Here is a 24,838-nt window from a genome sequence, read left to right as displayed (position 1 = left end):
CAGTGGTCAGTGCAGTCAGGCTTTTTAATGGTTTCATTCCAGAACGATCTCTTATTGTTCTGTTCTGAGGAATCACGCTTGCCTTCTCCAACAGGAAATTCACAGAACAAGTATAAAAATAATGTCACAAAAATAACTGATTACATTTTCTTGGAGACCCAGAAAAAAATCCTGTTTCTTCCTAATTCTGTGTGGGGTAAACATGTGTGTCTGTGTGATGAGCTAGTTTTATTTGTGGGGGAAGAAGTGGTGATATGTATTATGACAAATAGCACGGTTTGTGGTTGGGGGTCATGGGTTGATGTCATGTCTGTGTATACAGAGTCAGGTGGTGAGGGTCAGGGGGCTGGAGTTGAGCTAATGATTGCTGCTGTTGGGCTAGTTCCCTGAAAGTGAAACTGTGTCTTGTTCCAACAGGTGTCCTATCCCTTGTTGCTCATGTACATGACAGAGCAGGTACTGTCCAGCAACTGGTCATCTCTGCCCGAGATGCAGGAGGTCTTACATCGTTGGTCAATGCCATGGTGAACATCAGCATTGTTTCGGGTACTGTCTCACCACCAGTCTTTGAACAAGCTCAATATTTCTTCACCATCCCTGAAGATGTGAGGAGAGGGTCCCATATTGGCTCTGTCAGGGCCATAAACTCCCCAGGTGAGTCTGGGCCAGTTCTGGTGAAATAGGCTGTGGATCCTGGTAAATAATCATGTTTGACCTCTGCCTAAGACCTCTGACCTTAACAAATGCAACATGTTCATGATGCTGGAATTCTGTCCAATTTTATTCCTCTCATGTCACACTGTCCCCTAAAATTGTCATCAAACCCTGATGAGCTGAGTTAGAACATAGAACAAATACAGCGCAGTACAGGCCCTTCGGCCCTCGATGTTGCACTGATCCAAGCCCACCTTACCTACACTAGCCCACTATCCTCCATATGCCTATCCAATGCCCGTTTAAATGACCATAAAGAGGGAGAGTCCACCACTGTTACTGGCAGGGCATTCCATGAACTCACGACTCGCTGAGTAAAGAATCTACCCATAACATCTGTCCTATACCTACCACCCATTAATTTAAAGCTATGCCCCCTCGTAATATCTGACTCCATACATGGAAAAAGGTTCTCATTGTCAAACCGATCTAAACCCCTAATCATCTTGTACACCTCTGTCAAGTCACCCCTAAACCTTCTTTTCTCCAATGAAAACAGCCCCAAGTGCCTCAGTCTTTCCTCATACAATCTTCCTACCATACCAGGCAACATCCTGGTAAACCTCCTCTGCACCCGTTCCAGTGCCTCCACATTCTTCCTAAAGTATGGCGACCAAAACTGCCCACAATACTCCAGATGCGGCCGCACCAGAGTCTTATACAACTGCAACATGACTTCAGGACTCTGGAACTCAATTCCTCTACCAATAAAAGCCTTCTTCACAGCACTATTTACCTGGGTGGCAACTTTCAGAGATCTGTGTACATGGACACCAAGATCCCTCTGCTCATCCACACTACCAAGTATCCGACCATTAGCCCAGTACTCCATCTTCTTGTTACTCTTACCAAAGTGAATCACTTCACACTTATCTACATTGAACTCCATTTGCCACCTTTCTGCCCAGCTCTGCAGCTTATCTATATCCCACTGTAACCTGCCACATCCTTCCTCACTGTCAACAACTCCTCGACTTTCGTATCATCCGCAAACTTGTTCACCCAACCTTCTAGACCCTCCTCCAGGTCATTTATAAAAATGACAAACAGCAATGGTCCCAAAACAGATCCTTGCGGAACACCGCTCGTAACTGCACTCCAAGATGAACCTTTACCATCAACTACTACCCTCTGTCTTCTTCCAGCCAGCCAATTCCTAATCCAAACCTCCAACTCACCCTCAATGCCATACCTCTGTATTTTTGCAGTAGCCTACCATGGGGTACCTTATCAAACGCCTTACTAAAATCCATATACACCACATCTACCGCTTTACCCTCGTTTACCTCCTTAGTCACCTTCTCAAAGAATTCAATAAGGCTTGTGAGGCACGACCTGCCCTTCACAAAACCATGCTGACTATCCTTGATCACATTATTCCTATCCAGATGTTCATAAATCCTATCCCTTACAATTCTCTCTAAGACTTTGCCCACAACAGAAGTGAGACTCACCGGCCTATAGTTACTAGGGTTATCCCTACTCCCCTTCTTGAACAAGGGAACCACATTCGCTATCCTCCAGTCTTCTGGCACTATTCCTGTAGACAGCGAGGACATAAAAATCAAGGCCAATGGCTCTGCAATCTCCTCCCTTGCTTCCCAGAGAATCCTAGGATAAATGCCATCAGGCCCAGAGGACTTATCTATTTTCACCCTTTCCAGACTTTCCAACACCTCTTCCCTACAAACCTCAAAGCCATCCATTCTAATTAATTGTGACTCAATATTCACATCGGCAACAATGTCCTGTTCCTGAGTGAATACTGACGAAAAGTATTCATTCAGTGTCTCCCCAATTTCTTCAGCCTCCACACGCAACTTCCCACTACTATCCTTGACTGGACCTATTCCTGACATACCTATAGAAAGCCTTTGGGTTTTCCCTAATCCTACCAACCAAGGACTTTTCATGTCCCCTCCTTGCTGCTCTTAGCTCTCTCTTTAGATCCTTCCTGGCTACCTTATAACTCTCAATCGCCCCAACTGAACCTTCACGCCTCATCTTTACATAGGCCGCTCTCTTCCCTTTAACAAGGGATTCCAATTCCTCATTAAACCATAGCTCCCTCACACGACCCTTTCCTCCCTGCTCATGATAATAAATTCATAATGTATTGTTGTTCATGATAATACATTCATAATGCTTGCATCCATAATTAACAAGAACTTCCCTCTGATTGAACATTGGTCATTCTCAGACTCCTCACTCTGACTGGATAATCTTAGAATCATTGAACCATGCAGTACAGTAAAGGTCCTTCGGCCCACCAACTTTGTACTGACAAAAAAACACACTAAATCTACCGTTTTCCCACTTTGTTGCACTAGATTCATAGCCTTAAACATTTCATGTGTGTATCAAAAAACTTTACAAAGATTGGGAAGTTTCCCACCTCATATGCCCTACCAGGCAGTGCATTCTAGATCCCTCTGGGTAAAAAGATTTTTCCTCCATCACCTCTAACCCTCCGGCCTTTCACTTTAAAATTATTTCCCTTGATACTGGCCCTTCAACTAAGGGGAACAACTACTTCCTATTTGTCCCTGCCAATGCCCCTCATGATCTTATACATCTGTATCAGGTCTCCCCTCAGTCTTCCCTGCTCCGAAGAAAACAACCTGAGCTTATCCAGCCTCTCTTCATCGCTACCTACTCAATCCCCAACAACATCCTGGTGAAGCTTCTCTGTACCTCCCTCCAATGCAATCACATCCTTGCTGTAGTGTGAGGACCAGAACTGGACACCATACTCCAGCTGTGGTCAAACCCAAGTCAAATCCAGCTCCAACATTGCCTTCCTGCTCTTTTAATCTGTCTTGACTGATAAAGACAAGTGTCCTGTATGCCTTTCCTGGACCTGATGAGATGCATCTGCAGATATTAAATGAAGTAACTACAGAGATAGTGGATGCACTGGTGTAATCTTCCAGGAATCTTTAAAGTCCCAGAGGATTGGAAAACTGTCAGGAAAACACCTTTGTTTCAAAAGGGAAGCAGACAGGAAAGGGATAACTCAAGGCCAGTTCGCCTCATGTCTGTTATTAGGAAAATGTCAGATTCTACTATAAAGGATAGATAACAGAGTGTTCACAAACACAGAATATGATCAAGCAGGGTCAACGTGGCTTCATGATTTTTGTCTTCTTTTTCATTCTTCTAAAATCCAATGAGTAAAGCTCCAACCACATTTGTCACCGATCAGCCCATCCAACAATCCTGTCTATATCCTCCTAAACTTGTAGGCTATCCTCCTCACTATTTACCATTCCATCAACTTTTGTGTTATTTCTGAGCTTACTGATCAACCTTCCTACATTCAGGTTTAAATCTCTTTTATAAACCACAAGGGCCCCTATACTGATCTCTGTGAGGTCCCATTGGACACAGGCCTCTAGTCCCAAAATCACCCTCAACCATCATCCTCTGCTTCCTGCCTCTCAGCCAACAGTGCAGCTAATTTTCCAAATTTCCTTGGACTCCATGGACAATCAGTCTCAAATTTGGACCTTATCAAAAGCCGTGTTGAAGTTCAAGTCGACTACATCAAAGCATTTCCCTCATCTACACTCTGAGTCACCACTTCGGGAAACTAAATCCAGTTGGTCAAACATGACCCCCTTTATTCCATGCTTCTCCAGATACAGATTAATCCTGTTCCATAGAATCCCTTATAGTTTTCCCACCACTGAGGTTAGACTGATTGTGTAATGTCTGTGTGTTCTGGGAATGGTTCACGGGAGTCTGAAATTAGAGGAATCATTCCAATGGCCATTTTGGGAACAAGGTAAAATGATTTGTTTTGAGTTGTGACCTATGATGAGTGAAACAAGAGACAGATCAAGACAATGCCTTCCTCCTATTTTGATCATCATGTCCCTAAACAGGTCCTTACAGTAAAGGGGTTAAATTGACATGTGAGCAGGGATTAAAGACGGTAGAATGTCCGTATCCAGACTTAGTTTCCGCGGTTTCAGTTATCTGCGATTTACCACGGCTCGAAAATATTACATGGAACATTCCAGAAATAATTCTAGGGAGCTGCCAGAAAGGAAAATTTCCCATTTAACTGATAGGTTTCGCTACTATCCACGGTAGGTCTTGGAACATATCAACTGCGGATATGTTCGATGACATTGCTTTATGTGGTTAAAGCAGGTGAATTAATGCAACACAGAATTGCAGTTGTGTGAAGATTGTGTGGGTGCAGGTAAACCTTAGGAACATTTTCACAGATCAGCTGGGTCACATTGTTTGAAACTGATTGATTGATGGATTTATTTCTGATTGGCAGGTCATTCAGACTCCATCTCCTATACAATTTCCTCTGGGGATCCCAATGGTTACTTTGCAATTGGTGTTAGCTCGGGTTTGATCCAGACCAGCATTCCCTTGGACCATGAATCTCATCCTGTCGTGATTCTGGATGTTCAGGCAAGCAGTGGTTCCCCTCCTGCCTATAGCAGTACCAAGGTCAAGATCACAATATCTGACATCAACGATAACACACCAACGTTCCCCACCTCATCTGAATCAATTCTGGTCCCGGAGAACACAGAGATCGGTTCTGTCATCTACACTGTACACGCAGATGATCAGGATAGCGGAGCCAATGGTCAGGTGCAGTTTGACATTGTTTCCAATGAAGACAAGACATTCAGCATTGACCGAACGTCTGGGAAGCTGCGTGTGATCGGAGCTTTGAGCTTTGAAACACTCCCACGCTATGACCTGAAAATTGTGGCTAAAGATAGTGGGGCTCCACAGCTCAGCTCCACCTTCACATTAATTATTCACATTCAGGACGAGAGCGATAATGCCCCAATCTTCGATACCTTGACCTATAGGGTTGAAGTGAAAGAAGGCACAGCTATTAACACTCGGTTTCTCCAGGTCCGAGCCCTGAGTCAGGTCAGCAGAGACAACCACATCACTTACTACCTGCGGACTGATGGTGACTCAACCAACTTTGGAATCCTCCCTGAGAGTGGCTGGTTGTATGTGAAAAGTGCCCTTGACCGTGAAAACAAAGACCTGTTCAGTCTAACTGTTGTGGCTTCGAGTAGTGAGGGCGACCAGAGGAAAACAGGGACTGCCATGGTCCGAGTCTGTATCACTGATGAGAATGACAATGCACCAAAACTCAGTGAGGACCAGTATTTCTTCACCATCCAGGAGAACATACCACCTTCATCACCCATTGGACGGGTCCTAGCAACCGATCGTGACCATGGGATTAACAGCAAGCTGACCTATAGGCTCTTCCCAGCACATTCCAGCTTTCAGATCAACTCACTCACCGGTAATTATCTTCCAATTCAGCAACTGTTGCAATGGGTCTACACCAGATAATCCTCTGGCCTCCCTTCTTTATGGCCCTCTGGTAATCCACATTAATCCAAATTAACATCTTCCTGGTTAATGTGTCATCAGCCCAGTATTGAACTCCAAGATACTGCGAGGTTTCTTTATTCATCCATGGAATGTGTGTATCACTGACTGAGCCATAGTTTATCACAAAGCCCTCATTGCCCTCAAACTGAGTGGTTTGCTTGGCTATCTTAGAGGCAGTTAAGACTCAACCATGTTATTATGGGTCTGGAGTCACATGTCAGACAGACCAGGTCATAGCAGCAGATTTCCTTCACTGAAGGACACCAGTGAACCAGATGGGAACTGACAGGCAAACAGTTGATTGAAATGATCCACACATTAGGGAGAGAGAGAGAGAGAAGAGGTCACTGTCCAGTGTCACAGTCCCAGCTGATGTTATTTCTGGGCAAATCATATCTCAGGCTGAATCATGGTTTGTTTGGTTTTAATAAGGTGTTCTCTTACCCACAACATAAATACACAATGTTGCAGATTTGGCTTTGAGAATAAACAGAGATTTATTGCACAAAGAAACAAAGAAAAGGAATAAACCAAATTATTTATATCTAACCCCTTTTCTTAAGATTTCAAAACACACAATAAAAATGCAATTCCACCAATCCCAGCAGTATCACATCCCAGTCCTCAGATACAAGGGAGAATTCTCACCTCTGTCTCACATGAGGGATGACGTCGCTGTGACTGTGGAATTCTGATAGTCTCTTCTTAGATTTGTAAGATAATCGTGTTTTAGATCTGTCCATTTCACATAACCTCTTCAGGGTTTTAACCAAACACTTCTCATCCTAAACCCCTTACACTAAGGTGTCATATTTTTTGCAATTTATTTCTTAATTGACAGAATTATGGCATGTCTAACTAGGCCAGAGTATGGACACTATCCCTTTTTTTAAGCCATCTTCTCCCGTTCCCAGGAGCAGCTGTTTCACACAGGCAGATTAACCATGGGGAACGCAGGGGTGCTCTGGAGGGTTGGTGTAGACTCGATGGGTTGAATGGCCTGCTTCCACACTGCAGGGACTCTATGAACTGTCCACAAACGGCACTGAAAGAAAAGCTTTTTTTTCAGCATATAGGTGTTTCTCTGAATCAATGCTAACTTTCTCAACTGGAACCTAATTTACAACAGAAACTCTCTGCAGAAACTCAGCGCTTTCTCTTTTTCTGTATTTTGAACAGAATCATGATGGCTACAGAAATGATTCTGGATTAGCGTGGTGCTGGAAAAGCACAGCAGTTCAGACAGCTCCTCGGATGCTGCCTGATCTGCTGTGTTTTTCCAGCACCACTCTAATCCAGAATCTGGTTTCCAGCATCTGCAGTCATTGTTTTTACCTACAGAAATGGTTACAAGTTAATCGTGAAACCCTTTTAGAAACCGTGAAAAGTGTGCAGATCATGAGATCAAAATTCAAGCCAGCAAAATCAATAGCAAACAACACAAAAAAACTCACAGTCCCCACATCAGTCAGTGATCCCTGGGTTGGAGAGAGGTGGGAGGTCAGGAAATAGTTTGGAAAGCACTGAATGATGCAGTGGTTGAAATGGCATTGATTCCCTAGGTGCATATCCGCCCAATGCAGCGCGTAGCTTCCTCAGTTCACTGTGCTGGTGTATGTTGGTACAGAACCATGGGATTGGATTACTTAGGTGTTTGTGTTTGACCGGTACAGTTTCAATGGGCTGAATGTCCTCTTTCTGTGCTGTAGACCTCCATGACTGTGACTCGAGGTACCAATGTAGATACCAATTGTCTCATCACTATCTCTGCCCAGATTCATCCCAAATGCAGTTGGAGGCAGGTTTTCGGTGCCTGATGACTGTCCAGACATTTTGGGTGAGAGAGAGAAGGGAAATCAGTGAGAATTGGCTGAGTTACCATCAAAAGCCCAACATTTGCATCAGTGTTTACTGTGGAGAAGGACATAGAAAATATAGAACGTGGGGAAATAGATGGTGACAACTTGAAAAATGGGTTGAAAGTGGGGTGCTGGAAAAGCACAGGCAGGTCAGGCAGCATCCGAGGAGCAGGGTGAAGTTTATCTTTATGACTCTGTGACTATTCAATTTGGAAGTGAATGGGATATTAACCCTGATACCCATCATCAATATCAATGGGTTATTAACCCTGACACCCATCATCAATATCAACAGGTTATTAACCCTGACACCCATCATCAATATCAATGGGATATTAACCCTGACACCCATCATCAATATCAATGGGATATTAACCCTGACACCCATCATCAATGTCAATGGGATATTAACCCTGACACCCATCATCAATATCAAAGGGATATTAACCCTGACACCCATCATCAATATCAATGGGTTATTAACCCTGACACCCATCATCAATATCAACGGGATATTAACCCTGACACCCATCATCAATATCAATGGGTTATTAACCCTGACACCCATCATCAATATCAATGGGTTATTAACCCTGACACCCATCATCAATATCAATGTGATATTAACCCTGACACCCATCATCAATATCAATGGGATATTAACGCTGACACCCATCATCAATATCAAAGGGATATTAACCCTGACACCCATCATCAATATCAATGGGATATTAACCCTGACACCCATCATCAATTGTTTATAAAAATCCATTTAGTTGATGAGTGGGAATCATTTTGACCTGGTCTGGCTGACGTGTGACAGTGGTCCATGGCAGTGTGGATGATTCCTAACAGCTGGCTGGGTAATAAATGCTGCCTTGAGCCAGTGATTTCCACATTCCAGTGAGCAAACCAAAAACCACAATCCAAAAAAAAGGTGGACATGGCTGGTTCCTGCATGACAGGGTTTCTCGAATGAGGTAAAGTTAACAGTTTGATGTTAACTCCGAGGGGAATGGAGAGATCAACTTCCTTCATTCATTCATGGAACATCATATCATTGGCTGGGTCAGCATTTATTGCCCATCCCTAGTTGCCCTTTGAAGAGGTGGGGGTGAGCTGCCTTCTTGAACCACAGCAGTCCATGTGCTGTAGATAGACCCACAATGCCCTGAGGGAGGGAATTCCAGGATTTTGGCCCAGTGGTGATAGTGAAGGAGCAGCGATATATTTCCAAGTCAGGATGGGAATTGGCTTGGAGGGGAACTTGCAGGGGGTGGTGTTCCCCTGCTACCCTTGCCCTTCTAGATGAAGGTAATTGTGGATTTAGAAGGTGCTATATGAGGATCTTTGGTGAATTTCTGCAGTGCATCTTGTAGATAGTGTACACACTGCTGCTACTGTGCGTCGATGGCAGAGGGAGTGGATCCTTGTGGATAATGGCCAATCAAGAGGGCTGCTTTGTTCTGGATGGTGTTGTTGGAGCTGTACCTATCCAGGGGCAAGTGGGGAGTATTCCATCACACTCCTGTCTTGTGTCTTGTAGATGATGGACAGGCTTTGGGGAGTCAGGAGGGGAGTGATGTTCTACAACATTCCAAGCCTCTGACCTGTAGCCATTGAGTTTATCTGGCAAATGCAATTCAGTTGCAGGTCAATGGTAAACCCCAGGAGTTTGATTGAGAGGGATTTAGTGATGGTAACACCACTGACAATCAACTGGGGGAGGTGGGGGGTTGGGGGTTGGCAGTGGTTGGATTGTCTGTTGTTGAACATAGTCATTGCCTAGCGTTTGTGTTGACACACATTGACTCTCACTGGGATACAGGTGCCACATACACTAACTCTAATAGGGCTACAGGTTCTCACATACATACTGAACATTACTGGGAGACAGTCTGACATGAAATGAGTCTGCCCTTGGTCCCACACACACACACTTACTCTTATTGGGGTACAGTCACACACACACACACACACACACACACACACTGACTCTCACTGGGGTACAGGCCTACATACACACACTGACTCTTATTGGGGTACAAACACACACACGCACTGATTCACTCTGGGATACAGTCCCACACAAACACTGACTCTCACTGGGGTACAGATCAACATACACACTGACTCTCACTGGGGCACAGTTCCACACACACTGACTCTCACTGGTGTACAGTCCAACACACATACACCGTCTCTCTCACTGGGGACAACCCCTCACATACTGACTCTTACTGGGGTACAGTCCCACACACAAACTGACCCTCACTGGAGTACAGTCGAACACATACTGACTCTCACTGGGGTACAGTCCCACACACACTGACTCTCACTGGGGTACACTCCCACACACACTGACTCTCACTGGGGTACAGTCCCACACACACTGATTCTCACTGGGGTACACTCCCACACACACTGACTCTCACTGGGATACAGTCCCACACACCCACACACACACACACACTGACTCTCACTGGGGTACAATCCCACACACACTGACTCTCACTGGGGTACAGTCCCACACACACTGACTCTCACTGGGGTACAGTCCCGAACACACTGACTCTCCCTGGGGTACAATCCCACACACAATGACTCTCACTGGGGTACAGTCCCACACACACTGACTCTCACTGGGGTACAGTCCAGAACACACTGACTCTCACTGGGGTACAGTCCCACAATGACTCTCATGAGGTGCAGGTCCCACAAACACACTGACTCTCACAAAACTTATCGAACCATTTCTTTGCTTTGTCTGATCTTGCTCCTTTTTATTGAGCTAGGAGAAAGTGAGGACTGCAGATGCTGGAGATCAGAGCTGAAAAATGTGTTGCTGGAAAAGCGCAGCAGGTCAGGCAGCATCCAAGGAGCAGGAGAATCGACGTTTCGGGCATGAGCCCTTCTTCAGGAATAAGAAGAAAGGCTTATGCCTGAAACGTCGATTCTCCTGCTCCTTGGATGCTGCCTGATCTGCTGTGCTTTTCCAGCAACACATTTTGGGCCCTTTTTATTCAGCTCCATGGTTCTGTCTGTGCAGCCTGGCCCTGCCTATGTCAGACAGTGTGTGGACGCGTGCTGTCAGTGGGGTTCCTCTGCCCCTTCCCAGTCTCGGCACTGAGTCTGGAACGTTTGGCTGTGTGAATGGTTGGGATTTGACTTGTTGAGGAACAGGCTAATGGAAATCAGAGTAAGATCTAACCCTCATTGCTTATTATGTGAATTCATGCAAATTCTTTCTCCATTCTGTTTCCAGGGGAGATCAGCTCAAGAGTTATGTTTGACCGAGAGCTTCAGGCGAGTCACCAGGTAACTGTGCTGGTTCAGGATAGTGGGACCCCTCCTCGCAGTGTCACTGGATCGGTCTATGTCATGGTTTTAGATGAGAATGATAGTTCACCCACCTTCAGCAATGTGCCGACGGGAAAGGAGCTGGTTGTCCAGGTAAGCTCACAGGGATCTACTCCTGGTCACAGCTTCACTCAGCGTGTTGACACAATGCCAAACCCCAGCTCACCCTCTTTAATCTTTGTAATACTGTCACATCGCAGCACAGAGGCTGAGGAGTTCCACAGTCTGTGGTTCAGGAATGTGAAATTCCCCAGTTTGGGAAGAAATGGAAAGTGAGGAATTCTCTTGATCTGGGAGATCAGGGAGCTGAGTGTGAGGTACAGTCAGTGCTTCGTTCACAGTCAGACACTGCATACAGCCCGAGTGGATGGAAGGAGAAACTTTGTGAAAAGTTTGTGTCCACACTTTCTCATCTCCTTGATTCTTGGCAAAATTCAAGGAAAGTAAACAAACAGATTCCAACACACACAAGCTGACAATCCCGTTTGTCCAATGAGTTTGGAACAGCTGGATCTTGGTAAACAACAAGCAGCTGCCAAGAATCGACAAGCAGTGAGTGTCCTTAAACTGGCCAGTCCGCCTGATGGATATTCAACTGTGAGGTTTAAACAAAGGAGACCAGAGACAAACAATATCTGATTATTAACGTAGAATCAAATTTGTTACTTTTGTGAACAATTATTTAATACTAATAAATAGTCTTTACAGGGATGGGACAAGCTGTCAAAGGAAGTGGTGGAGGCTGGTACAATTACATCATTTAACAGGCATCTGGATGGGTATATGAATAGGAAGAGTTTAGAGAGATATGGGCCAAACGTTGACAAATGAGATAGTTTAGGATATCTGGTCAGCATGGACGAGTTGGACAGAAGGGTCTGTTTGACTGTTATGGCTCTATGACGATATGAGGTAAACAGAACCATCGCCATATAACTTTACGGTTACAATTCTAATCACCCTATAAACACACCCTCTATGCATACACATAGTTGGAAAAGCATACAACAATAAAATGAAAAATGTCTGCTGTTAAAGATTTGATACAAAAACAAAAATTGCTGAAGAAACTTAGCACTGATAGCATCCATGAAAAGAAAGCAGGGTTAATGTCTCAAGTACAGTGACCCTTTTCAGACTGGTCACTTAGTGTTAACTGGGCTTTCTGTCCATACGTGCCCCAGAATCTTCTGAGTTTGTCCAGCAATTTCTGTTTTTATTTTCAGATTGGGGAGGGATAACTGGAAAGCAGTTGATTGATCTCCATTCACAGGCTTTGCTGAGGTGATTCTTCCACCAACCAGCTGCCACTGCAGGCACAGCAGGACTGGTTTACACTTTAATAAAAATGCCTCATCAATTCAATTCAATCAATTCAAAGTTACAGCTTCCAGCAACTGCTGAAAATAAAATAAACAAGTTTTTATCGGCTTACTGTGGGTTTCACTGCAGAGAACAGAGAAAGCTCCTGAGCCGATGATGGTCTGAAGGTTTCTCTCGATCCTGTTCCAATCACCAAACTGTACAGTACCTGGGAACCAATCACATCGCTGTTGGCAGGCAGAAGGCCTTTGTCATCAATAACTGATCACTACTCCACACACCAATGAGCGATTTGTTTCTGGATGAATTTCCATTTGTACAAACCCTTGGTTCCAGCTCATCTGCGCCTTCTCCTCCCGCTGCTGGAACCAACCGCTGGGTAAACAGTGCTTCCAATAAACGTTGGTAACTTACCTTCAAAAACTTGCAGGAACCGTTCAACAATCCTTGATTTTTAAAACAGTTCACTTCCCATTTCAGTCCCCAATTAAAATACAGAAAAATAGAAAGACACAGTCTTTACATGTACCACCTGTGACTATGACACTACACGAGTGACTGAGTGTAATACTGTGAGTGACTGACATTCCATGTGAGTGCAACATGTATCTAACTTCTTGTCCAGTAAGTTTGTTTTCTTAGTAAACCCTGAAGAATTCTCATCATCAACATGGCCCTTCTCACCTTCATGTCCATACAGGTTATTGAAGGAAATCAGCCAGGAAATCTGGTGACAACTTTACAGGCAAAGGATGCTGATGAGGGAGAGAATGGCACTGTGGCTTACTCACTCGCAGGTAAGATTGGTTTGCCCACAAAGTGAGAGAGTTTTGCTGCACCCCCTTTAGAATTGAACCCCTATGTTATATTGTCTTTCAACTTCCTTCCAAATTTCTCTGCATTGACCTTCATCTGCCACCTATCCATCCACTCCACCAACTTGTCAATGTCTTTTGGATTTTCACCTTGTCTTCCTCACAGATTACAATTCTTCTAAGCTTGATGTCCTCTGCAAACATGGAAATTGCCAACTGCACAGTAGATCCTGACCATGAATAAATATCAGAAAAAGCAAGGGTCCCAGTACTGACCCCGAGGGAACTCGATTACAACTCTTTCCCCATTGATCATTACTCTCTGCTTCCTATCACTCAGTGATTTTTTTTAAATCCAGTCTGTTACTGCCCAGATTGGTCCTGGATTGATGAGGGTAATGCAGTGGATGTTCTCTACATGGACCTAAGTCAGCCATTTGACAGAGTCTCACATCGCAGACTGGTCAGAAAGATTAAAGCCGACAGGATTCAGGGAATGAGCTGGATTCAAAATTGGCTCAATCACAGGAAACAGAAGCTAATGGTGGTTGGTGTGTTTGTGTTGGTGTGTTTGTGTTGGTGTGTTTGTGTTGGTGTGTTTGGTGTGTTTGTGCTAACCACTAAGCCACCTTGCCGCCCCATTCGATCTCTGCTGTTGATACCCGATATATGCTTCCTTCTTTTTCTTAACCAAAACCTCATTTTCTCCAGTCATCCAGCATTCCCTACACCTACCAGCCTTGCCTTTTGCCCTAATAGGAACATACTCTGTTTCATTTTCCAGCTGTCCCTTTTCCTGCGAAAAGTTCCCAATCAACTTTTGAAAGTTCTTCCCTAATACCATCAAAATTGACTTTCCTCCAATTTAGAACTTCAACTTTTAGATCTGGTCTATCCTTTTCCATCACTATTTTCAAACTAATAGAATTATGGTCACTGGCCCCCAAGTGCTCCCCCACTGACACCTCAGTCACCTGCCCTGCCTTATTTCCCAAGAGTAGGTCAAGTTTTGCACCTTCTCTAGTAGGTACATCCACATACTGAATCAGAAACTTTTCTTGTACACACTTAACAAATTCCTCACCATCTAAACCGTTAACACTATGGCAGTCCCAGCCTAGGAGAAAGTGAGGACTGCAGATGCTGGAGATCAGAGCTGAAAATGTGTTCTGGAAAAGCGCAGCAGGTCAGGCAGCATCAAAGGAGAAGGAGAATCGACGTTTTAAGCATAAGCCCTTCTTCAGGAATGATTCCTGAAGAAGGGCTTATTCCCAAAATGTCAATTCTCCTTCTCCTTGGATGCTGCCTGACCTGCTGCGCTTTTCCAGAACACATTTTCAGCTCTGATCTCCAGCATCTGCAGTCCTCACTTTCTCCGCATTTGTATCCTGGAACATTAAGCTGCCAGTCCTGCCCAACCCTGAGCCATATTCCTGTAATTTCTATGATATCCCAGTCCCATGTTCCTAACCATGCCCTGAGTTCATCTGCCTTCCCTGTTAGGCCTCTTGCATTGAAATAAATGCAGTTCAATTTACCTTATATCTCCCTGGGCTTCCCCACCCCCACCTTACTAGTTTAAATCCTTCCAAGCGGCTATAGCAAATCTCCCTGGCATTATATTAGTCACCTTCCAATTTAGGTGGAATCCGTCCTTCTTGTACAGGTCATTTCTACCCCAAAAGAGATTCCAATGATCCAAAAATGTGAATCCTTCTCCTATACACCAGCTCCTCAGCCATGCACTCATCTGCTCTATCCTCCTATTCCTGCCCTCACTATCTCGTAGCACCGGGAGTAATCCAGATATTATTACTCTTGAGTATCTCCTTTAATTCCTGCCTAACTCTCTGTAATCTCCCTTCAGAATCTCATCCCTTTCCCTTCCTTTGTCGTTGGTTCCAATGTGGACAATGACCTCCTGCTGGCCCCTCTCCCCATTGAGAACATTCTGCACTCTCTCCGAGACATCCTTGATCCTGGCACCAGGGAAACAACACACCATTCTGATGTCTCGTTGGCCACAGAAACATCTGTCTGTGCCTCTGACTAGAGAATCCTCTACCACAATCAATCGCTTGGAACCCGACAAACCCCTCATTACATTAGAGCCTATCTTGAAATCAGAAACTTGGCTGTTTGTGCTACAGTCCCCTGAGAGTCCATCACCCCCTACATTTTCCGAAACAGCATACTTGCTTGAGATGGGGATAGCCACATGACACTCCTGCACCACCTGCCTCCCTCTCCTGCCTTTCCTGGAGGTAACCCATCTACCTGACTGCATCTGCATTTTTCTCCCTTCCTATAACCACTATCCATCACGCCCCCTAGCTCCTGTAAATTCCTCATTGCCTCTAACTGCTGCTCCAACTGATTCATGCAATCCAATAGGATTCACAACCAAAGACACTTCCTGCAGACATAATCATCAGTAACATGAAAACTCTCCGTAAACTCCCACATCCGACAGGAAGAATGCATCACTCTATTAAAGGCCTTCTTTGCGTTTTAACGATCTCTAGACCCAGAAAATACCATAGTCTTACTGCTCAGGCTAGCTTTGTACCAATGTTTTATAATTTTACATTTTAATCAGGAGACAGTTCTCAATAAAACATATAATCAAAAAGAACCCCTCTAGTCACTATTATAGATTTACACAAAAAAAGCAAGTTTACCGGTAAAAACTATGCTCTCATCTGTTTCTGTGCTATGAGCTCTCCTACACAGGTTCCTCCAAGGTCAGCTTTGAATTTCGCTGTTTGTTTATTGTTCCCAGGCGCACTCTGATGTCCAGAGATACTTGAACTCAAACAGCAAAGGCAGTAACTGTGCAGATTCACTGCTGGGTCAGACAGCCTTGTAGGTTACTTTCTCTCTCTCTCTCCCTCACTGACCATGTGACCTCTACCTTGGTCTCTCTTCCTCCTTTTTAAAGTGCTGTTATTTTGATTTTGTTTCCTCAAAGTTCCAAAACAATGCAACTCTTTATAAAACAATAATAACTGCTCCTGGAATTTAAGGAAATCAGCTCCGACACCTAAAATACCTCAAAAAAGGAACAGCTCTTACAGCCACAATGCTTTCCCATCCTCCATGTTGGAATACCCAGAATCCTTTAGATGATTGGTGGAAGAATTAGAAAAGACACAAGGAATGTATTCTTCCCCCAGAGAATGGTAAATGTCTGGAATTAATTGCTCAGTTTGGTGGTTGACGCAGAAACCCTCAACTCATTTAAAAGGAGCTTGGATCTGTCCCTGAAGAACTGGAGCCTGTTATGGAGCTGGGCTGGAAAGTGAGAATACGCAGCTAATTTATTTAGCCAGCACATAAACAGTGGGTTGAATGTGCTGTAACACACTTCTCTGGTTTCTATAGTTTTTGATGTGAGGGTAAAACATACCAAGATACAGAGAAACCATAATCCAATCAAGTGGCACATCCTGAAAGGGCAGCATGACCCACCTTGATTCATTGTTACTTGAAGGGGAATGTGATCTCTCTTGCTCCATCATGGAAAGCAAGCTTCTGATGCTCCTATATTATATTAATTCATCTCCCTTTCTCTGTCTGTCTCTAGGACCCTGGGCCCAGCTTTTCTCTCTTCACCCAACCTCTGGTGAACTCCGGACAGCCACAGTGTTGTACAGGCTCGAGAGATATGAGTATGAGTTGACAGCTCTGGCCAGTGACCGTGGGCATCCACCCCAGACCACGTCGCTCGCTATCCGTGTCCAGGTGAACATACTTTTCCCAGTTGGTATGAAAATGAATTGTTTTAGCACCCAGAATGTTCACTGTCGATGCATGAACCAGATCTTAGGCAGGAACACACAGATGATTCCACAAACAAGGCCAACTGTTTCTTTTATTCATTCTCAGGATATGGGCATCGCTGGCTGGGCCAGCGTTTATTGCCCCTCCCTAATTGCCCAGACTGCAGTTAAGAGTCAACCACATTGCTGTGGGTTCAGATTCCACCATCTGCCATAGTGGGATTCAACCCAGCTCCCCAGGACATTACCTGGGTCTTTGGATGAACAGTTCAGACTCCAGCGGTAATGTAGTTGCAGAAAGACATCCCTGCTCCAGTACTCGAATCCTCTCACTGTGAAGGTCAAAATACCATTTGCCTTCTTCACCTCCTTCTGCACCTGCAGTGACTGGTGTAGGGGACACTCAGGTCTTGTGGCACTTTCTCTCTCAGTTTATAGCCATTCAGATAATAATCTGCCTTCCTCCCAAAGCGAATAACTTTACATTTACTTCAGGGGTTAGGGAAGGATGTGTTCAGGTGCTCAGGTCTGGAGGCAGGGGGTCGGGAAGAGGTCCTACTCCAGTGATTTGTGTCCCTGCAGAAGATGAGCTTGCTCCTTTCCCAGGATCTCACCTCACTCCATTAGCACTGTGTCCTGTCACAGGTTTATCTAGTTGCCCTGCGGTGGTTGTCTTCTAACCCCAATGTGTTTCACCCTTTAGGTACTGAGCTCAGCTAACAGCCTGCCTCAGTCTGGCAGCAACTCATTTACCTTCAGTTTTATGGAAGGGAAGTCCCCAGGCTCTATCATTGGTTCAGTGGTCTCCCAGGATCCATCGAGTCGTGTCAATGGGCAGGTGACATATACCCTGGTGGGTGGAACAGATGTGGATGGGAGATTTGTTGTGGACAGATTCACAGGTAAAGTTTACTTGGCCCAGGAGCTGGATTACGAATTGGGATCACATTACCAACTGGAGATTGCAATTGATGACCTGAGTACAGCACTCCCCCATAGCACTCTCGCCATCGTCGACATCAATATTGAGGATCGCAATGAATATGCACCACAGTTTGCTGAGGACCCCATCACTCTAGTCATCAATGAGAATGCGGCAGTTGGTACCTCCATCTACACCTTCCAGGCAGTTGATAAAGATGGAAGTGGTCCCAACAGCCAGGTCCAATACACCCTCCTCCAGCAAACACCCCCTGGGAACTTCCTCCACATTGACTCCATGACTGGAACACTGACAGCAGCAGCAGTTATTGACCGGGAGACCACTCCATTCTTCCTGCTGGTGGTACAAGCCATGGACCAAACAGTGGAGAGATCCCAGCAGAAATCCTCAGCTGTAACGGTCCGTGTTTTTGTGACTGATGAAAATGACAATGAGCCCCAGTTCCTGTCTCCATCAGTGCTCCAGGTCAAGGAGGACCAGCCCATTAGTAATATCATCTCTTACATCGTTGCCCAGGATGCTGACCTGGGAGAGAACAGCAGACTCAGTTACCGGATCAAATCTGGATTGGGGGCTAACAAGTTACGACTCAATCCAACAACAGGTGAGTAGTTGAGGATCATCTTTCAGAGAGATCACTAATGATGCCTGATGCCCTTTCAGTAACCCCAATTACCTCTAATGGCCTTCAATTTACATCAAACTACACTATCATTCACAGAATTGTCACAGGAGGTCGCCATTCGGCCCATCATGACCCACTGACTGGATGAGTAATTCACCTTATACCATTCCCCTGCCTTCTCCCCTTGGCCCTGCACATTCCTGCGTCACACTACCATTTCATTTAATTTGAAATCCTCAAGTGAAGCTGCTACCCCACACACTGAGCCATGTCTCTGTAATCGCTATCAGATTGTACTTAATCATTTGAGGCTATTGTGACACGCTGAGAGTGAATTTATTTCTGAGCCAGGAGATGTTGATTCAGGTTGCACCTGCTTCTGTAATGACACCTCTGTGCAGGCCCATAGATGAAGGAATTTACATCATTGTTTATTTTCAGAAAAGATGATGAAAGGATTATAGGAGTGGGTAGGAGAGTGAGATTTAGTTAGCTCAAATCAGTATAGAAAGGGATTATCAAAGAGCCAAATGGTCTGTTTCTATTCCACAACATGAGACTTCATTACTGAGGGGCTGAAAGATGATTGGAGGTTTCCAGGAATGTAGAGTTGAGGTTAAAATCAGATCAGCCATGTGGCCTATTCATTTATTTTGTTTGTAAGTTTGTTTCTATTTAGACTCTATATTTTCATCTCTATTTACACTCTCAGTGCATCCATTGCTGACTGCATTCAGATACAGAGCCTTTAGTTTAATCCTTTTACTCTTTGTAAATTCTCATCTTATTTATTGGCTTGCACTAAGGTTTATACTTTCTATCCTTTCCTGTCATGGTCCAGTTATCATTTCCTGTATTTATATTTTTCTCTTTTGCTTTCTGTCACCTCTTTGAATTAGGAACATCGGAACATGAGTTTAACACATGAGGAATGTTTGAGGACTCTGGGTCTATACTCAATGGAGTTTAGAAGGATGGGGGGGATCTAATTGAAACTTACAGAATACTGAATGGCCTGGACAGCGTGAATGTTGGGAAGATGTTTCCATTGGAGACTAGGACTCGAGGGCACAGCCTTAGAGTAAAGGGAAGACCCTTTAGAACGGAGATAAGGAGAAACTTCTTCAGCCAGAAAGTGGTGAAGCTATGGAATTCATTGCCACAGAGGGCTGTAGAGGCCAGGTCATTGATTATATTTAGGACTGAGATAGGCAGGTTCTTGTGTATCAAGGGGATCAAAGGTTATAGGGAGAAAGCGGGAGAATGGAGTTGAGAAACCTATCAGTCATGATTGAATGGAGTGGAGCAGACTTGATGGACCGAACGGCCTAATGTTTGCTCCAATGTCTTATGGTCTTATGGTCTAGTAGGCCATTCAACCCCTCAAGCCTGTTCTGCAATTCAATAACATCATGGCTGATCTGTGGCCATGTTTTCTGCCTGTCTTGGGCCCATATCCTTTGTTTAATAAACATTTGTCTATCTCAGATTTAAATTTAACAATTGAATGAACATTGACCGCTCTTTAAGGAAGAGAATTCCAAACCTCCACTACTCTTTAATTTGGGTGTGATTTATACTGTAAATGGCAGAACCCTGAGGAACATTGACACACAGACAGATCTGAGCATGCAGTCCACAGTTCCCTAAAAGTGGGAACACAGGTGGCCATGTTTGCCTTCATCGGCCGGGACATGGAGTACAGGAGTTGGCGAATCATAATACTCTTGTTAGGCTGCACTTGGGGTATTGTGTACCGTTTTGGTCACTACACTACCAGAAGGACATGGAAGCTTTGGAGAGAGTGCAGAGAAGTTTCATCAGGATGTTGTCTGGTCTCGAGGACCAGATTGGCTATAAGGAAAGGTTAAAAAGACTGGGATTGTTTTCACTGGAGAAAGGAGACCTGACAGATGGCTACAAAATTGTGAGAGGCATCGATAGGGTGGAGAGTCAGCGGCTTTGTTCCCAGAATTGAAGTTTCAATTACAAGAGGGCGCAGGTTCAAGGTGAGAGGTGAAAGGTTGAAGGGAGATGTGCTACGGAAGTTGTTCATGCAGAGAGTGGGAGAAATCTGGAATGCATTGCCAGAAGAGGTGATGGAAGCAGGCACATTGGTGACATTTAAGAGGCATCTGGATGGTTATATGAATAGGGAGGGAATAGAGAGATATGGACCAAACAAGGGCAGAAAGTTTGTTTTTTAGTTTAGTTGAGATAAGATGATCGGCACAGGTTTAGAGGGCCGAAGGGCCTGTTCCTGTGCAGTACTTCTCTTCTGTTCTTTTGCTGTTTGTATGTTGAAGTACTTTTGAACAAATCTCCTGAATAACCTGACCCAAAATCTTTGACAATGCCCAGGTTCTAGAATCTTCAACCAGTGGAAATAGTTTATCTAAATTAAGCCTGTCTCTTCCTGGGAATATCCTGAAGACCTTGATTAGATCAACCTTTAACCTTTAACCTTCAACCTTTAACCTTCTAAATTCAAGAGAAGCCATGCCTCATTTTTCTAATCTCTCCCCACAACCTAACCCCTGAAGTCCAGGTATCATTTTTGTAAACCTGCTTTGAACTCCCTCCAGAACCAATCTATCCATCCTCCGGTGCAGTGCCCCGGTCTGCCCATAGTACTCTGAGTGAGGTCTGACCAGGGTTTTGTGTAACTGCTGTATAATGTTTGAATCACTATATTCCAGCCTTTTAGATATGAAGGTCAGAATTCCATTAGTTTTCTTTATTATTTTCTGCATCTGTTCCATGGCATTTTAAAGAGATATGCAGCTGAACTCCAAAATCTGATTGGATATCCACTGCATTTAACTTTGTGCTTCTGAAAAATACCCTGATCGGCCCCTTTTTTGGTCTGAAATGGATAACCTCACACTTGCTAATACAAACATCCATCAGCCACAGCTCTGCCCATTTGTCTAATCTATCAATATCCTGCTGTAATTTCATGCTGTTGTCAACACTGTTTACAAAGCAGCCCCATTTTGTGTCATCAGCAATTTGGATATTTGACTGTTTATGCTGTTATCAACGTTATTACTGAACAGTATGGATAACTGTAGTCTAGTGTGGGCAGTGGATCTGACGAGGCAGTTGTAGACGGAATGATCTCTCCAGAACACTGATAGGGGTGGGGAGGAAATATATCCCTAGTGGTGGGGTCTGTTTGTAGGTGGCGGAAGTGGTGGAAGATGATGCGATGTATAGAGGTTGGTGGGATGGAAGGTGAGGACCAGGGGGATTCTGTCCTTGTTGCGTTGGAGGGATGGGATTTGAGGGCAGAGGTGCAGGAAGTGGAGGAGATGCGCTGGAGGGCATAATCAATCACGTGGGAAGGTAAATTGTGATCTTGGAGGAAGGAGGCCATCTGGGATGTTCTAAGGAAGAATTAGTCATCCTGGGAACAGATGCAGTGGAAGCTGAGGAATTGGGAATACGAGATGGCAGTTTTACAGGAGGTAAGGTGGGAGGAAGTGTAGTCCAGGTAGCTGTAGGAGTTGGTGAGTTTGTAGTAGATGGCAGTGTTGAGTCGGTCACCGTTCATGGAGATGGAGAGGTCTAGGAAGGGGAGGGAGGTGTCAGAGATGGTCCAGGTGAATTTAAGGTCGGGGTGGAATGTGTTGATGAAGTTGATGAACTGTTCAACGTCCTCGCGGGAGCACGAGGTGGCACCAATGCAGTCATCAATGTAGCGGAGGAAGAGGTGGGGAGTAGTGCCGGTGTAACTACAGAAGATGGACTGTTCTTTGTAGCCGACAAGGAGATAGGCATAGCTGGAGCCCATACGGGTGTCCATGGCTACCCCTTTGGTCTGGAGGAAGTGGGAGGATTGGAAGGAGAAGTTGTTAAGGGTGAGGACCAGTTCGACCAGGCAGCATCATCCTCTGCCACATCCGCCACCTACCAACAGACCCCACCACCAAGGATATATTTCCCTCCCCACCTCATCAACGTTTCAGAGAGACCATTCCCTCCACAACTCCCTTGTCAGATCCACTCCCCCCACCAGACTACACCCCACTCCAGGCACCTTTCCCTGCCACCACAGGAAGTGGAAAACCTGTGCCCACCCTACTCCCCTCACCTCCGTCCAATGCCCCAAGGGATCCTTCCACATCTGTTACAAATTTACCTGTATTTCTACCAGTGTCATCTACTGTATCTGTTACACCCGACGTGGTCTCCTCTACATCGGGGACACAGGGCGCCAACTTGCGGATCACTTCAGAGAACATCTCTGTGACACCCGGACCCACCAACTCCACAGCTGAACACTTCAACTCCCCCTGAGGAATTTGACGCTCTCCACCCTCTCCACCTCAGCTCCGTCGATGTAGATGGGGGTGTGTCCTCCTTTCTTCCTGAAGTTAACGATCAGTTCTTTAGTTTTGTCGATGTTCTCATTGCACCACCTCACCAAGCCCTCTATCTCCTTTCTGTACTCTGACTCAGCGTAGTTTGATATCCATCCTACCTTTGGTGTCATTGAGCAAACTTGTAGATAGCGTTCTATCGGAATTTGGCAGCACAGGGAGTACAGGAGGGGGCTGAGAAAGCATCCTTGGGGGCTCCAGTGTTGAGGGTTATTGTGGAGGAGCTGCAGTTGTCTATCTTCACTGATTGCAGTCTGTGGGTCAGGAAGCTGAGGATCCAGTTGCAGATGGTGCAGTCAAGACTAAAATCACAGTCTTGAGATCAGTCTGGAGGGGACTATGGGGATAATGGGGTGCAAGTCCACAACTGGCAACTCAAGTGGATAAACTGGTTAAGATTTGTTTTGATGTATTTATTGTCACATATATTTTGTTACAAAATACAGTAAAAAGTGTTGTATAATGTCGCCACCCTCCAGCGCCATCTTAAAACACAAAATAAAACCCAAAACATAGAATATAAAGACAGAAAAATGAATAAATAGAGAAAATGTGTTCAGCTCTATGGTCCTTCTTGTTAAGTGCTCCTCCATGGGCTATGGTCCCTCAATCATGTCCTGATGTTGTCCACATGAGAAGTGTTACCTCACTTCCTTTTCCTGTTCATTCCTCTCTCTTAAACATAGAAAGTTTTAGATATACAGTTGCCAATCTCAGATACATCTCTGACAATTCAGTCACATCCATTAACCTATGTTTGTGCGTTCCATCAGGTTAGCTGTCAACGGGATGTGCATTCCAAGAGCCCATTGTCCAATGTCCAAGAGCCCATTGATTCTGCTGATTCTTGCTGTTGCTTTGTCTGTCTTATATTTTTGTGTTCTACTTTTCTACTACTTCTCTTTCTGCTTTTAGAGTAATCGAGTCATAGAGATGTGCAGCACGGAAACATACCCTTCAATCCATCTCATTCATGTCAACCAGATATCCCAACCTAATCTAGTCTCATTTGCTAGCACTTGGCCACTCCAAACCCTTCCTCTTCATATACCCATCCAGATGCCTTTTAAATGTTGTAATTGTACCAGCCTCCACCACTTCCTCTGGCAGCTCATTCCGTACAGACACCACCCTGTGTGAAAAAGTTGCCCTTTAGGTCCCTTTTAAATCTTTCCCCTCTCACCTTTTCTCAAATCTAACTTCTTTCTCTAATCCTAATCCACTCACTCCATCTCATTCCCAAAAGCCAGGTCTGGCAGTGCCTCCTGTCTTATTCAGTGAGCACGTCCTGCTACAGGTGATTAACTCACTGCTCTCAGGTCTAGTGCTATCTGCCCTCTATTTTGAGCACCTGGTATTACTCCCTTCCTCTCTCTCCTGATCACAGTGCCCTCACCTCATTTAAACCTCCTCCTGTAGCACAAGCACCGGTTCTGAAAGCTCACTCTCACCTGAATTCAGGTGTAACCTGCCTGGCTTGTACAGGTGCCATCTTCCCCTGAGCCTGTCCCAGCTCTCCCAGGAACTGGAAGTCTTTCCAGCCACACATTCATTTGCCTTACCCTCCAATTCCTGCAGTTCCTGCACAAGGCACTCGAAGTGATCTAGAGATTACTACATTTCAGATCCTACTTGCTC

At 44.9% G+C, this 24,838-nt stretch overlaps 1 protein-coding gene across 1 annotated transcript in view; it reads left to right on the top strand.

The window, feature by feature from the left end:
* Positions 1-24,838, top strand: part of LOC132816982 (protocadherin-16-like) — a 411,427-nt gene that overhangs the window by 323,459 nt on the left and 63,130 nt on the right. The window contains exons 4-9 of the mRNA XM_060827009.1: positions 418-654; positions 5,009-6,016; positions 11,233-11,420; positions 13,351-13,447; positions 17,052-17,209; positions 17,951-18,794. Coding sequence (XP_060682992.1) covers positions 418-654; positions 5,009-6,016; positions 11,233-11,420; positions 13,351-13,447; positions 17,052-17,209; positions 17,951-18,794 — 2,532 coding nt within the window. The remainder of the gene's footprint in view (positions 1-417; positions 655-5,008; positions 6,017-11,232; positions 11,421-13,350; positions 13,448-17,051; positions 17,210-17,950; positions 18,795-24,838) is intronic.

The sequence above is a fragment of the Hemiscyllium ocellatum genome, chromosome 6 (genome assembly GCF_020745735.1).
Source record: "Hemiscyllium ocellatum isolate sHemOce1 chromosome 6, sHemOce1.pat.X.cur, whole genome shotgun sequence".
Lineage (NCBI taxonomy): Eukaryota > Metazoa > Chordata > Chondrichthyes > Orectolobiformes > Hemiscylliidae > Hemiscyllium > Hemiscyllium ocellatum.
This window is presented reverse-complemented; position numbering and strand designations above follow the sequence as displayed.